The sequence below is a fragment of the Hippoglossus stenolepis genome, chromosome 16 (assembly GCF_022539355.2).
Source record: "Hippoglossus stenolepis isolate QCI-W04-F060 chromosome 16, HSTE1.2, whole genome shotgun sequence".
NCBI classification, from domain to species: Eukaryota; Metazoa; Chordata; class Actinopteri; order Pleuronectiformes; family Pleuronectidae; genus Hippoglossus; species Hippoglossus stenolepis.
In genome coordinates, this window is record NC_061498.1 from 14,077,932 (window position 1) to 14,092,836 (window position 14,905).

Here is a 14,905-nt window from a genome sequence, read left to right on the forward strand (position 1 = left end):
TTAATTCTACTCCAACACATGACAGTTCATTCTTACACTTTTTACTTGGAAAGACGTTATGTACGGTACAAAACAAATTTTGAAATACAATTTATCGAATAAAAAAAAAAAAATCATCTTTTCAATTTACTTGTCATTAATTGAGCATTAAATCTGGCAGCACTGTGAGGATTTTGACTTTTCTATTTATAAATTTACTTTTATTTCATTAGTTTTAAAATTAAGTAAAATTTTTAGTATTCTTTTTAATATATTTTTTGTCATTCTAATGCAGGTTTTTACAATAAGCCTGTTTAAATTCAAAAGAAAATATATTTCTTGCTGTGGGATTTTTTTGCACTTGTTTCAAGGAAATAGTTTTCAAGACCCAATTACATTATGTAACATGTATAAACAGCATTTAAGCTGCTTTTTCCTATGTAATGAGTATTTCTACTTTTGATGATGCGAGTACATTTTGCTGATAAAACTTCTGTAATTACACTTCAGAAAGATAACAGGACTTTTACTTTTTGCTTTAGTACATATGTTTGACCAAAAAATCAAACCAACACCAAAACTTTAACCAGCTATTTCTACTTTATTGACAAAGAGATGCACAATGACTGCCGGTGCTCGTTCATTTCTGGGGAATGATTTCTACTTGGTCATGACTCCTGTGTGTCGCTCTTACTCCCTTTCAAGCAGAGGAAAACACTTCAAACTTTGACATATGAGTGGAATTGAGAAGTAGGAACAAAAATCACTAGTGCTGACATAGTCAAATCCCTTCATTGTGTTCCGTTGTTGGAGGACAACCACCGACAGATTCCAGTTTATTCAGATTACTCAGCACAAAGGGCATCGACATCAGAGCACAACACAAGAGATGCAACTGTGAAAGAATCAACCGACATCCTGGTGTTTTGTTTTCCCTTTAGACCTTTAAAGCTCGATATGCGAGGTCAGTATACACTTTAATAGAGTTGTACTTGTATACCAAGAGAAAGAGACAATCTGCATACACCAACGTGGAAAAGAGTTCTAGCTTTTATCGGCATCATCAGTCAAGAAATTTACACATAGCTTCGTTTGTAATAATCAGTATTGCAACACTCCCACGTAGGAAAAATGCAGGCTTTATAAAGAATTTTGCATAAATAATAATAAACTAAATAAAACACAGGTAAAACAAAATGACTTCACTGAGACGAGACACATGACAGATTACAGCTAATGCTATATTTTTTTTCCTCTGGAATGAATGTATGGTAATTTCTGAGTAGGTGTTCCAGATTCTGCTACTGATTCTGAAAATGACGCGAGGTTCAAAACAAACGAAAGTCTGACAGATAATCTTGGCTCAAAAGTTGGGGAAACTGCTTCACTCAAAAATCACTGTTCAACACCACACAGATTCTCAGATGAGAGATATTAATTGAAGAAGAAGAAGAAGAAGAAGAGGCGTCAGGTCTCAGTCTTCAATCCTCCCGTCCAAGATGCTTTCGAAGGTGAAGGGGAGGAATTTGAAGCCCTGGCCTGAGTAAAACTTGTTCTGGAACTCCACCCTGCAGAGAAAATAAAGATCTGATTAAAAAACAATGCCCAGGAAGCCTGTCACACAATAACACAGTCAGGCAGTGATGACTTTCAGGTTGGGAATTGCTGAGTACAGGGATTGTAGCCGATGACCCTTGCTCCTCATTCCACAGTCTGCACCCACCTGCACCCTCTCATGTCTACAGCTCTGCTCCTGGACCCAGATACCTAAGCCTCTTCCACTCTGGAAAGTGATCGGGCTCTATTTTTAAAAAGGCCAATGCTAAGTGATGGCTGGTTGACCTTTTAACTGAGGAGCCACAGATACCTGCCATTCCATAGCCTGTCAGTTCTGTACATAACTTCCTGTGCGTTTCCTTGCAAAAAAGCTCAGATGGTGCCAGTGTTCAAAATGACAAATAAGTAATTCGTAACATTAAGTTAATAATTTTCAAGTCTTATCCGTGTTTGTTTTTAATCCCATAGATATAATTACATTCTTTTAAAATTGTAAACACTAGCTTAGCAGAAATGATGCATACACTGCAAAATAGTACATTTGATGGTTAAGTTCTCCATGATTCCTCAGCTAGTGCTTAAATCTTTTCACGTTTTCGGACATGAACTATGAAAAATGTCCATAAAAACACCTCTTCTTCCAGTTTTGCATCCCTTGTGTGTTAGAAACATCATCACCGCGCCAACTCGATAGCTGTGAATTTTCCTGCTGTATTCTCACATGGGCTAACTAAGATATTTTGTGGACATTTTACTAGTGGGTGGCAAGAAAACTTTGAGGAAATGTGCGGAGTAACTGACACTGAAGTTTGTGTTCTCACATACAGCCCTTCTGGAAAATGTCTGGACTTCATTGCTGTCTGAAAGCAGCTTAATAGAGATGAGCACTTAAAAGTGGAGAGATTTGTCCTTTGACTAATGAAAACTTAAGTGTTGTCCACCTCATCGGCAAACAGATTCTAAAAATCCTGCACAAATCATGCATCCAATCATCAAATTATTTCAAGAGCCATATAAAAGCTATGATGGGTTATTATTTCAGCTTCCCTGTGCTCAAAATTACATCCAATTGTCCTTGAAGCCCATTTGGTGAAAGCTGAATCACCCAGCATTCTTGTATAAAGGACAATTATAGAGGAGTGGCTGCAGCACAGGCATGCTCTGTAAATGTGCCAGTGGATTATGAACCCAGGATGACATTCAACAAAGCCAGACAAAGACAGTTATGAGGGGACAACAAAGACTTGTCTGTGCTACACTGAGGAGACTGCAAACACAACATAAATGGAAAAGACAACACTGACATGAGCCAAACATGTTCCAGGTCCCCAGCCAGGAAAGAGTTTGAGTGATGGGCAATGGGCAATGGGAGTTTTTGATTTCTAAATAGGACACAGCTAAATTGACTGGCAGACGATTAGAAAATGATAATTGACATCGGTCTCTAAAAATCCAAATTGGTCCAGCTCTACTGGATATTAGAACTACACAATCTATATTTTCTAAGTTCGAAAGTTGAAAGACAGAAGATTAAATGGTGACCAATTTTATTAATTCACTCATAAACAGAACAGGTTACCTCTCATTTGTATTATATCCATTTCTGTGCACCCTGGGATGCTCCACTGAGAACCAGTAAAGTTAAAAAACCTCTTGCCTGCAGATGGCGCTACAGCTCTGCAGTTTGCAGTGCTTACAGTCATGCAGCTCATCTTTAACAAGTTACAACAGAACAACTCCACAGATGTCGCACATGGAACTGTGATTGAAGTTTATATTAAATATGAAAATATATAATATACACATATAAAAAACTATTTGAGGACAAATGCAAAAGCTTACCAGTGCAGTCGCAGTGCATGCAGGAAGGCTGACAGACCCTCCATAATGAGGAGGATGGCAACTGTGAGAACAGCAAAGAAGTAAAAGACTATGGCCAGGAGGATGAAACCTGCAAGGTTGTTGGAAGAAAGGCCAATGTGCATCACCATGGTCCACAGCACCTCCGACAGCTCTGCACATGAGAGAACACACAGATGTCACTGCTCAGATAAACTTGGAGGTGCATGCATTTCATTTGAATGCAGACAGAGTTTATTTCCCTTCATAAAATGTCTGTGTATTGCCTCTTTAATTAAGCAAGGATAAAGGATGTGTACTTACGTGCATGAGCCAGACTGAGGGCCCAGAGCCTCAGATAGGAAGCGGTGTTTGAGATGCAGCCCAGGCAGTACTCTATGGTATGGATCGCCTGATGTACTGCGACATCCGCAAAGTTAAACTATGGGACATAACAAGACATCAAATCAAAACATTACTGTATGTCAGCATGAAACTCTGGAAAACAACATCTCTGGGTCCTGAGGTCCATACAGAAGGAGCCGCTTCATTGTATTTACATGATCATTCAGGTAATTGAAGCTAAATTAGAAGATGCACCGTCGTCTTAACACCCTGTGAACCCAAAGAACCAGCCGCTACCAAACACCGACTAATACAGACAGCAGAAACAGCTAAGAGCAGAAGACAGTGGAGGACAAAATACGAAGCGAGGGACAGAAAGGGACAGAATTGGCTCCACATGCACTTTGACAAGACAAGGGGATAGGTTGCAGGGTGGGGGTGTAGCACGGGCTCCTGTCCTACCTCTTCCTCTTCACGGGCCTTGAAAGCAGGTGACAAAAGGCAACTCTTGGTTATTGGCAGCACACAGACACACACAGATGGAGAGAAAGACATGAGTAAATAGAACAGTGATGAGAGAAATCCGTTACACACATTTAAATAGAAACAAGAGGAACCAAACATTAAAGAATGACACGTCTGCTCACACTTTAAGTCAGCGCATTTGGAGTTACACTAGAAGGGCATACCTCCATTATGGCTAAAACACCCTGTCTCGCAATGTTAAAGAAAAGTCGATTTATCCAGATCTGCTCCAAAATGTAACGGGTTCTTCATCGGGCCATGAAATTTCATCAGGTAATTACAGCACTTACACCTTACACTTACAAAAGTGTCAACAAATGTGAATGGATGGAAGAAACTATGAAACCACGTAAACATCAAAGACAGCATTTGAAATGACTAAGGAAGGAGTGAACCATATTTTAAAAACTGACACACATTGGAGCTCGTTAAACCTTCTCTTGTCAGACCAGACTTTAATCCATAATTGATGTTTTGGATTGATTTGACACAGTGGAAGTGGAGACGTGAGGTATCGATTTCTGTTTCCGACCATGTCTGAGTGACTGAATCATTCAAAGACGTGAGTAGATCGTATAACCTCAGTAAGTGTCGTTACTCCTGCCTTGTGGCCGAGAAAAGGAGACAATTTCCAAGGAGACGGCATTACAGACGAGTCTTTATTTATTAATCTTTTTACCTCAGGTTCTTCGTCAGAGTGCTGCGAGAGCTGGTCATGCTGGATGATTTCAGCCTCGTCCTCAGTGGGCCCGTTGCCCACCCTGATCCCTCCAAAGTTCTGGGTACCCTGTCACACAAGATGGGTAAAGTAATATCTTTTTTTTTTTTATTGTTTACTATATATTAAAATATTTTAAGTCGATGCAGGTCTGTTTCATCTTACCAAATTTTTCCGCCACAAGTACTGCCTCCGCAGAATCAGAGTTTTCACTATTAACATGCAGGGAACACATGCCAGGGCGATAACCAGTAAGAGTGATTGTACAACCGCCTACACAAAAAGAAAAAAAAGGACAGTGATTTTTCTGTGGTTCATTTGAGGACAAAAGAATGGATGGAACGTAACCAACATGTGTATCCAACCTGTCCGCTGTAGAGTGGTTTGTTACTGGGGTCGTTGTAGTTGAAGAGGAACATGTTGATAAAGGCAATGAGGAGACTGGGAGCATCCCTGGATGTGTGTACGTTGTATGCGATCCACTTATAGAAGATCAGTATCACGAGGTAGCCAAACAAACTGGACATGAAGACGATCTCCGGGATGAATCCCAAGTAGATGTTCAGGGGCTTCTGGAAATAACTGAAGAAAAACACAGACAGCCATGGCAATTATGCACTTCTTCAAACAGGAACAAACAACAAGGATTCATGTTGATGGAAAAACTCACAGGTGGTTGAAGAGACTGAGAGAGATTCCAAAGAGCATGTGAAATACTCCCAGGATCACAGACATCTTCATCTTGAAGGAATTCAGGAATGTCAGCTTGTTGGTCGCAATGTTCCATATCTGAGATGATCAAGTTACATAAAATGGCACAATTAGCAATACCAACAATTGTTAGATCACCATGATGTTACATGGCTTGTCTGTACAAAGCAGAATTATTGGAAAACATATTTAAATAATCACCGGATCGATGCCGATGGGGTATGGCCCCCTGAACACTCCATCTATCGATGGGTCCAGCTGCAAAACTTTATTGCCTTCAAGTGTTTCAACCCTGAACAGATGAAAACACAAATCAGATATCTGACTTGAACGGCCGCACAGCTACAACAGTCACTGGGTAATAGCACCAGTCAGTCATCGTCAGGGACACTTACGTCCAGTTGCCTCCTACTCGAGCGTCAAACATTGGCCTGACGCTCCAGCCAGAGCCGAACACGTTGAGGGACTTGGAGAAGCAGTCGTTGTAAATGATGCCCGTGTAGACAGAGAAGATTCCCATCAGCAGGATTATGTAGCGCCCTGCAAACACCATGCTGAACATCTGCCCCAAAGCAGAAGAAAGATACATCAACATATACAGTACATAAGTACTGAGATTGAAAAAAAGCTCTATCTCTGCAATCATGAGCATAAATCCAAAGAAGCACCAGGTCTTTCACAGCTCGGGGGGGGGGGTTAGTCTTTCACCTGTAAAGATGGTGTATGACTGGTGAGATGGGAATGACGGGATCCATACCTCATTATCGTTCTTATCGGCCATTAGCCTGCGCTCTCTCAACACAAGGTACAGGGCGGCACAGGTCATGAGCACCCCGTGGCCAAGGTCACCAAACATGACCGCAAAAAGGAAAGGGAAGGTGATGATGGTGTATGGCGCTGGAGACGAGGCGGCAGGGAGGCAGGCATCACATGAGAGGGAGGTGGTGTGGGGAGTGAAAACAACAAATGAGTGACACGCATTATGAAACACGTCACAACAAGGTGATAATGGATGAGGCGGCAGCTGAGGCCAGAAAGCCTGTCAGTGACTGGAGTTTAATACTGCAGGCAGCTGAGTAAACAGACCTTTTCATGAACAAAAACCTGCCTCAGACGACAAGGATAACGCTGAGGATCTAAATATGACCGGAATGACAGTGTGGCACGTTCTCACCAGGGTTGATCTCTCGGTAGCTGCCAATCCCATAGGCATCGACAATGTTTTGAAAGCCGGAGGTGAACTTGTTCGTCTTGTTAAAGGTGGGTGGGGTCTGCTTAGACTGCATTCTGTTGAGAATGGAAGGCACAGTGGAGCCGCTTTTTTCCTGCAGTGCAGAAAACAATGTCGCAAAAAGGCGTGGTTATGTCAGACATACATTTTATTTTAACAGAAATCTTCTTCCGTTCCTTTTTAATCTCATGCAACAAACAGCAATTTCAAGAGTGAGGAAGTTATGTGATCGGCACAACATATGATGGAGATATATTAAAATGATGCTCTGAGAATACTGACATCTAACTGCACAGAAATAAGAGATATCCTGCTTCTTTCTCACTTCATATGATTTAGGGTTTTACAGCCCATTGTTCCTTGGAACCAGTACCAGTGCACCCCCTCATGGCAACAGTATTTCCTGATGGTAGTTGCCTCTGCCACAGTCCAAAATTTATTTACCACACGTTTGAGAACCATGACTTTAGAGTTTCAATGTACTGCCTTGGCCTCTCCACTCCTCAATCAAGCACGTGCTAGAAAAACAAGCTCTTCAGTCTGGTTCTGTTTTATTTAAGTTAGACACAGCGAAGCTTGAATCTGTCTGAATGAATTATCATTATATTATAATTATTATCTAAGAAAAAAAACAGCCCTTTGTGTGACTGTGTCAATAAACTATGAGTTAAACTTAGTAAAGGGAGGAAAGTCTCTATTTACTGCTGCTCAGTTACTCACCGTCCCCCTGCGCAGGGCAAACTGGATGGAGTCCATGTCAGAGACGGGACACCACACCTCAGCGATCAGACACTTCTGAGTGACGTCGATGTTGCAGAGGTTGAGGGTGTGGTAGACGGCCTTCATCTTCCTCACCTTGATGAACCACACTCTGACTGTCTTGGCTGCAGCCTGCAGGACCCTCTGCCTGTGATCCTCTGTCTGGTTCAGCACCTTTAGGGACAGACAAGAGCCAAGTTGGTCAATGTCTGAAAAAATACTTTACATGGTTGTATTATAAGTTTGTATTATCAGATTTTGTAGCTTATTTTGTTGCATGACTTATGTGGATGTGTCTTTAAGGTGTTATTAAACATGAACTCCGGAACTTCCAGGGCTCAGCACATATCTGAAAGATCATTGTTATTGCTGCCTATCAGGGTCATCAGATCATTTTGATTTTAACAAATCAAATCATTAAACATTTGTCATCTAAGAATCTTTTTAAATAGAGTCACAGCTGTGCAGATTGTAATGTATACGACGACCAAAAAAGGCTATCATAAGAAGAAAACTAAAAATAGCAGCAATGAATAACACATTCCTCGATATTCATAGAAAGGGTTTACATTTACTGGCATGATTAGGAAACAGTAACAGGCCACTTGAACTGTGCTGTCTGCCCACAGGCACTGTTTTCCCTGCTGTCGAGAGGCTTAATGGGCCACACACATTGCTGACCGCTGGCCAAATAGCTCCACTTTCTTCATCTTCAATGCCATTCTGTCATTCCACGTAGCCCACGTAGCGACAAGCATAACACTGCATCCACAAACACCAAGACACATACATACATGCATACAGGAGGCATGCCAAGCACCATGTAACTGAGTCATACAAGCTGTTACGGAAATGGTCGGTGATCTCACAATATTTGAGGATATCCTACTTGAACAAACCTGACACAGCTGGTTGACTGAGTTTAGGAGCATATGAGAGACTTGGGCCAAAAACAGCCAATTTAAAGTCCCATAAATCATACAATCTAATATTTTCTATGGAGGTATCATTTGTGCAACATATATCTAATAAATGTACTTCTTATGAGAAGCATATCTGGCTTAGACGTTTGTCTGAGAGCAAAATTAAAAGAGCAGATCACTTCCTGTCTTATGTAACTTCCTCTACCGACTCACTGTGATGTAAAAAAACAAGCAGAAGCAAAAACAGTGTGTGGGTGTTTTCCCTGACAGTGCATTTACCATTTGCAGGTCATCAATGCGAGCATTCACTCCTGCTAACATCTCTTTCCTCTCCTGCGGTGTTTCTGGGCAAGGGTACAAAGTGGCTCTGAAGCTAAGGACAGATGAAGGATTACAGATGAGGATATGTTGGCTGAGAACACTTGATAAACTTGTTTTGTACAGGTGTAAAATGTTGCTGATTCACTCACCCCTCACAGATCTTCTTGACTCTATTCTTCAGCTGGTCTCCCTGGAAGAAGATGATGAAGACAGACTTGTGGACCTGGTCGCCCTGTGGGGAAAAGAAATTGGAGTTTGGTATCAGAACAGTGAAGCATGTACCATATCTGACCACGCTTACAGGCTACAAATCATTTTGTTTATTAAATGAACTGACCGTGGTCGGGTCCTCCAGAGGTTCTTCAATGTCTGCCTGCTTCAGGAAGACGTTTCCTCTGCAAACTCTCCAGAGCATCCTCTCAAATGTGGGGATACGTTCTCTGCCAATGACTCCAGCTACAAATCTATAACAAACCAAACATCACTTGTTACTAGTTCCCTTGGCTGGTATGGATAAAATACAACTTAAAGGCCCCATTAAATGAAAAAGTTCTAATCCTGTGTCTCTGTTTTTATTGTTATCGCTTATCAAAAAATATATCATCCCCATCTTTACTCTTCCACGATTTCAACAGTTTTTTAATTTCCATTAAAATTCCATCTATATCTTGTGTATTTTTACACAAAAATATGTGCAATATGTCCTCTGACATCCATCCAAAAATATTTTACATGGATGAAAATGTATTATATATATATATTAACCAGGTCATTGCGGTTTTCCCGACATTAAAAGACAGGTTGGGTTTGTTTTATCTGTCTACTAAAGGACGCTCTTCTTTATTCTGTGAATGTTCTGAAACGATTTTCACTTCAGGTGACCTTTGTTGTCTGTCTAAGCTTTCTGGCATGAGCTGGTGTGTGGGAGTTGATTGGCTGGTTCTAACAGTTTAGACACAGATGGCACAGAATGGAAATCACAAACAGAAAAGCTTAATCTTTTACATGACAAAATTCCACATAAGTGGACTCACCCCAGTCTGAGAGGAGTCCCTCTGATAACCTCACTGGGATCCAGGGGGGAGGCTGATTCCTCCAGTAAACTGGGATCCTCCATCTGGATGAAAGTCAGTTAAATCATCAGCTAGGATGGCAACATATTCACTTATGCCACAGCATTGCCAGACACACATACACATGAACAGTGCTAATATAATACATCTAATATACCTCAGACATTTCTCACATAAAGGTAATGAGATTTGGACAGAAGGAAGATAATGAGCCAGGGTTTGTTTACAGCAAAGACAGTGAACTTCACCGGTTAATGGCTGAACAGACACAGCGCGTTATTGGATTAATGATTCACCTCATTCTAAGCTCATAACAACTTGTAAAAGACCATTTGGCATTGTAAGTTCACACAGGTTTGCTTGTGAAGGCAGTGAAGTGGAATTGAAGTGGGGCAAAGGTGGAAAGGAAGGAATTTTACTTAAAAGACAAATGAACAGAGTACACTGTGCTGAGCCTTAATAAAGTGCTATACAGCAGTGCTATTACAGCTTAATAAGTGATGTGAATAGATTTGGTCATGTGAGCAAATAAAGAATCATGAGAACTAAAACCCTTTGCCAAATCAAGCAGCAATAAATGTCCCTTTGTGTGCGTGTTAATCAGCATAGACATCAGCAGGTATGCAAAACTGAGATGAGTTTCGGTTGAAATTTGTACCCGTAACCATAGATAACTAGACAAATCTCACTTCTCTTTCAGGCGACCACAACATTAAACAACTCTCATTGAAGCTGACCTCGTCGAAGAACTGTTGCGTGCGACGCAGAATGTGTTTGAGCTCTGTCAGTTCCAAGTAGTTCTTTTTTAGGGCCTCTTGGTTGGTGTTTATTTCCTTCAGCTCATTCTCGAGCTTCTCGTATGTGGCCTGTGGAGAGACGTTCAGAGAGGTGAGTAGCAGGAAGCAGTGGATGATAGAGATCACTGTTTATCTTGTAGAGAGATTGAGAGCAGTCACCTCCATGTCGATCATGTCCCTCGGAAAGGGGACTTCTGGGTTTTCTCCAGTGTCAATGATTTCGATGTTTGCCTTCTTTATTTCTTTCTCCACAAATCCTGTAAGTGAGAATTAAAAAGGTGAAAAGAAGGGTACAGGCGTGCATAGAGTTGTTTTATGCTGAATAAAGAATCTCTCCTTATAAGCATAAGGGGCTGCCTTTATGAGTGGCAGCAATTTTTTATGTCCACCCACGAATTCAAGCAAAAACACAGAAGCTTCTGACTGACAGGGGTTGGGGCTGGAGATGGGACTGACAGGGCTGGTAAAAACATAATTTATATCATGACTGTCCAGTGGCCCACCAGGATTTGTCTCTATATATCCATTTTGATCATTACCTTTAAGATACAAGCTACATCGCAAAGTTTCATACAGCTGCCAGGCTCAGGATGCGTCTAATCCTCCTCGCCTTGACATTTTTTATCCTTTCAGATCTATACTGACTTTATGTACGGCCTCTATGGAAACCACCTGAAGGAAATCTGTCAGTGATTGAGAGCTTAAATCTCAGTGCAAAGGCAAGTGCTCTAAGTTCACTTACTCAGTTTGCGATCCATCTCTTCACATCGTCGCACTTCATTAACAAACTTTCTCTGGAACACGTTCACATCAGGATTTAGCTGCGAGGAAAAAGAACGTAATTCAAGGTCAAGCAACACAACATGGACTGTCATGTTTGCAAAGAAATGACAGTTAAGAAATACTATAATTGTGCTCCAGTAACATTTGTATCAGAGTAGGTGTTAGACCAAGTACACACACTTTCATTAACAACCTAAACGGCTCCAGACCCTGTGACTAAATAATACAATAAAACAACCTTTCCATTGATGTTAGAGTATAACAATAAACTTTAAAAAAGGTTTAAAAAAACAAATTCTTTCTTAAGATTTAATACTGTTTTTTTTTTTCATTGGTGAAGTGTAACATTGATCATATGAATAAAACACCACTGTGGATGCACGGACCTACTCTTGTTAAAGCCAAACCTATACTCTAGCACAAAGCTTCTCTCAGGGCTCGTCAGGAATGGGCTTTCTCATGCGTGGAATGAGGGGTCAGCTGTGAGCACATGATGAACATGGTGCAGAAGGCATGCACTTTCTCAACAGTTTTACTGATGTGATCATCTCTACATAACCACAAAGACGTTACGCTTTATGCGTTTTATTCGGTAGAAAATGTCAAGCAGAATCTGAAGTAAATAATGTTTACACTAGTCAATATTACGCTATTTTTTACATTTTTAAAGATTCATTTTACCCCAATGTATTAGTGCGTTCTACTTATTCAAAATGTAAGTAGTCAAAAATCTACACTCAAAAAATATATTGAATGTCTAAAGATGTGTCTGTGGCCATTTTTTGTTAGTGGCCATGTGAGTGAAAGTAGAGGCCAATGACCAATATCGACTGGAATAATCAGCCGACTGATTTGTTGGTCTGTTTCACAAGTAAATAACTAAGGCGTTATGAAACAAGGCGTGACAGGACGGGATAGAGGTGGACTTACATCACGGAACTGCACCATCCCAATCTCTCCCAGTTCACTGACACAACAGTAGGCCGCTTCGGACTGGAGGAAGAGCTGAGCCAGCGTCATCTCCTCACTTCTGAAGAGTTCCCCCATGTTGCTGAAGGATGTGAGCCCTGCGCCGCCCTCGAATCAAGCAGCACCTCTAGAAAACATAATGTTTTACCGTTAGTGGTGAGAATAGAAACCAAACTCTCTTTTCAGTTTCGTTCAACATTCAACACTTTTCTCTATTTGGCACACGAGTGTCACAACCACTAATGAGGGAGGCCTGTGTCAGTTCTGTGTTAGTTTCGCACAAGTGTGAGAAGATGGCATGTGACTTTAAAAAAAAGAAAAGAAAAATAGAAAAACTGTATTTTAGCCTTCCCCATGCTGATCCCATGATTAGTACAGGAATGTTCTTATGCTTAGGAAGAGTTTGATCTCTGACATCAAAAGACCTGTGTGTACAGTGGATTTTTAATGTGGAAGTAAAGCACAAGTTAGTGATCCTGGTAGGCAGAATGTTTTTTTTATTTGAGGTAATACGGTGAAGTTTTCCCAGGATATCCAGCAACATAACCTCCTACTGTAAAAACCACCACACTGGGCTTATCTGTGGATCTGTGGATTACAAGGTAGCATGTGACCTGTAGCTCTCGTAAGCCCCGAGCACATCACGACTGAGTGCACGTCCACTGACCTGGCGCTATAACACAGGTTTACATTACCACACCATTACATGCAAGTAATGTAAAATGTAATGTTGGGAAGAACACATTTTGTTAACTGTAAATCTATAAACTGACACATCAGACAGCTACTGACGAGCTCAGCTCACTGACTGCTGCAGCTTCGCCTGTCAAAGCTGGAGGTGCTACAGAGCTAACAGCTACTGACACATCTACTGACACATTGATGCAACAACACTATGACACATCATGCTAATAACGTAGCATGGCAGAGACAGGGAGTGTTGGCTAATTAGCAGGCGTTAACGTTATTTATCTATAGTAACACACCATTGGGAGTTAGCCCCTGGTTAGCATCCTGGTGGAGCTTCAACATGGAGAACAAGATAAAATGCGACACAACTGGATTTTACTTAATGTGATGTTATTGTGAGATGTTGGTGGTGTCGGTTAGCTAAATTAGCTCACTTAAAGGCGTGAGTTGGCAGTGTAATGAGCTAACATGACGGCTAATGCTAACTTAGCGCACCTGCTCTGTAATATTAGACTGAACCCATTTCATAGCATGAAAGCGACGGTTTCTAGTGTCAGTTAATTGAATTGTTATTCAGCCATATTCTTCTTTTTTTTTTTTACCTCTGTGTTGTTGCTGTCTGGGTGCAGATCCTCTCTCTCCTCGTCTCTGTCACACTCCGACTTCCGCCCTGGTTTCCTCTTCTGTTTGTTGTGGACTGCTCGGTAGTCTGAAGAAAGAGGAAGTGAGGCAGACGCAGAATCACATTGAACACCAGCAGCTCCAGCCCACTTCCGCCGCTTTTATTTTGAAGGTCTGCACCGGAAACATCTATGTGTTTTTATTATGTCCGCCTTGATGCCTGCAGAGGTTCATCGTTTAACAGTGATCACGGGCATTTAGCGCCTCCCAGTGGATTAAGTGCGCAAAACAACCGTAAAAGTATCTATTCGGTTATATGCGTTTGGCATGATGAGTTGTTTTAGAGATTTAGGTGAAAGGGATATATTGGCAGAAATTGAATATAAAGAATTCCAGTGACATGTGTGTAATCATCTAAATTGTACAAATTGTTTCCTTAGAATGGGCCCTTTATATTTATTTTTCGAGCGGGTCCTCTATACGGAGGCCGCCATGTTTTTTACAATGTTTTTATGACGGCTGCCAGTGGTTCTCTTTCATGTTCGGAAGGGGAGGTTGAGGTGAGGGGTATTCAGCGGCAACATGCAACTTCACCACTAGATGTCACTAAATTCTACACACTGAACCTTTAACAGCTGAAAGAAAGAATAAGATGATCTTATATGATTCACACATACACACACAGCAGTACACATCCGCTAACCCTAGGACTTCAATCAACTTCCATCCATACTAAAAACGGAAGAAGGATCTCAGAGGGAATGGAAAAATATATATAATAGAATGATAATAGTTGCTTATCAATATCAAATCATCTTTATCATATTTGGTATATTGCACAGTCTTGGCTTGGTGTTAATTGTTTAGATTGTCATGTCATGTTATGACATATTTGAAATGAATTGGTTGAAATGTTTCTCAGGTAAAAACAAGTCCCTTGGTGTTTTAATTCTCTGGTTTTTGCTCTCACAATTTGAGCTGTCATAAATCACTTGTTAAACAAAGCACTGATATATGGAGGATTGCCTTCCATCACAACTTCTCTTTTCACATTTATATTTACA

At 41.0% G+C, this 14,905-nt stretch overlaps 1 protein-coding gene across 3 annotated transcripts; it reads right to left on the reverse strand.

Moving 5' to 3' along the window:
* Positions 1-560: 560 nt before the first annotated feature.
* Positions 561-13,972, reverse strand: atp6v0a1a (ATPase H+ transporting V0 subunit a1a). 3 transcript variants are annotated; one of them, XM_035180923.2, is made up of 22 exons: positions 13,823-13,972; positions 12,492-12,657; positions 11,521-11,599; positions 10,938-11,035; positions 10,719-10,847; positions 9,943-10,025; positions 9,246-9,372; positions 9,058-9,140; positions 8,867-8,960; positions 7,626-7,838; positions 6,849-6,999; positions 6,432-6,571; positions 6,070-6,236; positions 5,876-5,966; positions 5,634-5,752; positions 5,329-5,545; positions 5,129-5,236; positions 4,925-5,032; positions 4,183-4,200; positions 3,700-3,817; positions 3,379-3,550; positions 561-1,547 (listed from the first exon to the last, which is right to left on the reverse strand). In XM_035180923.2, exons 2-22 carry the CDS (start codon positions 12,606-12,608, stop codon positions 1,454-1,456), a joined length of 2,526 nt encoding a protein of 841 aa, XP_035036814.1. In that variant the 5' UTR covers positions 12,609-12,657; positions 13,823-13,972; the 3' UTR covers positions 561-1,453. The 3 variants fall into 3 exon arrangements, with proteins under 3 accessions (XP_035036814.1, XP_035036813.1, XP_035036815.1); XM_035180922.2 differs by having other exon boundaries at positions 4,183-4,227; XM_035180924.2 differs by lacking the exon at positions 4,183-4,200.
* Positions 13,973-14,905: the final 933 nt, after the last annotated feature.

What these genes read in the sequence shown, in the direction of transcription:
- atp6v0a1a (XM_035180922.2), bottom strand. Translation starts at nt 12,608, where the DNA reads ATGGGGGAACTCTTCAGAAGTGAGGAGATGACGCTGGCTCAGCTCTTC. An exon ending in CGCAACAGTTCTTCGACGAG is followed by an intron (nt 10,026 to 10,718) that starts GTCAGCTTCAAT and finishes ACTTTCATCCAG; the next exon opens with ATGGAGGATCCCAGTTTACT. An exon ending in ACTCTGACGAAGAACCTGAG is followed by an intron (nt 4,228 to 4,924) that starts GTAAAAAGATTA and finishes CCAATAACCAAG; the next exon opens with AGTTGCCTTTTGTCACCTGC.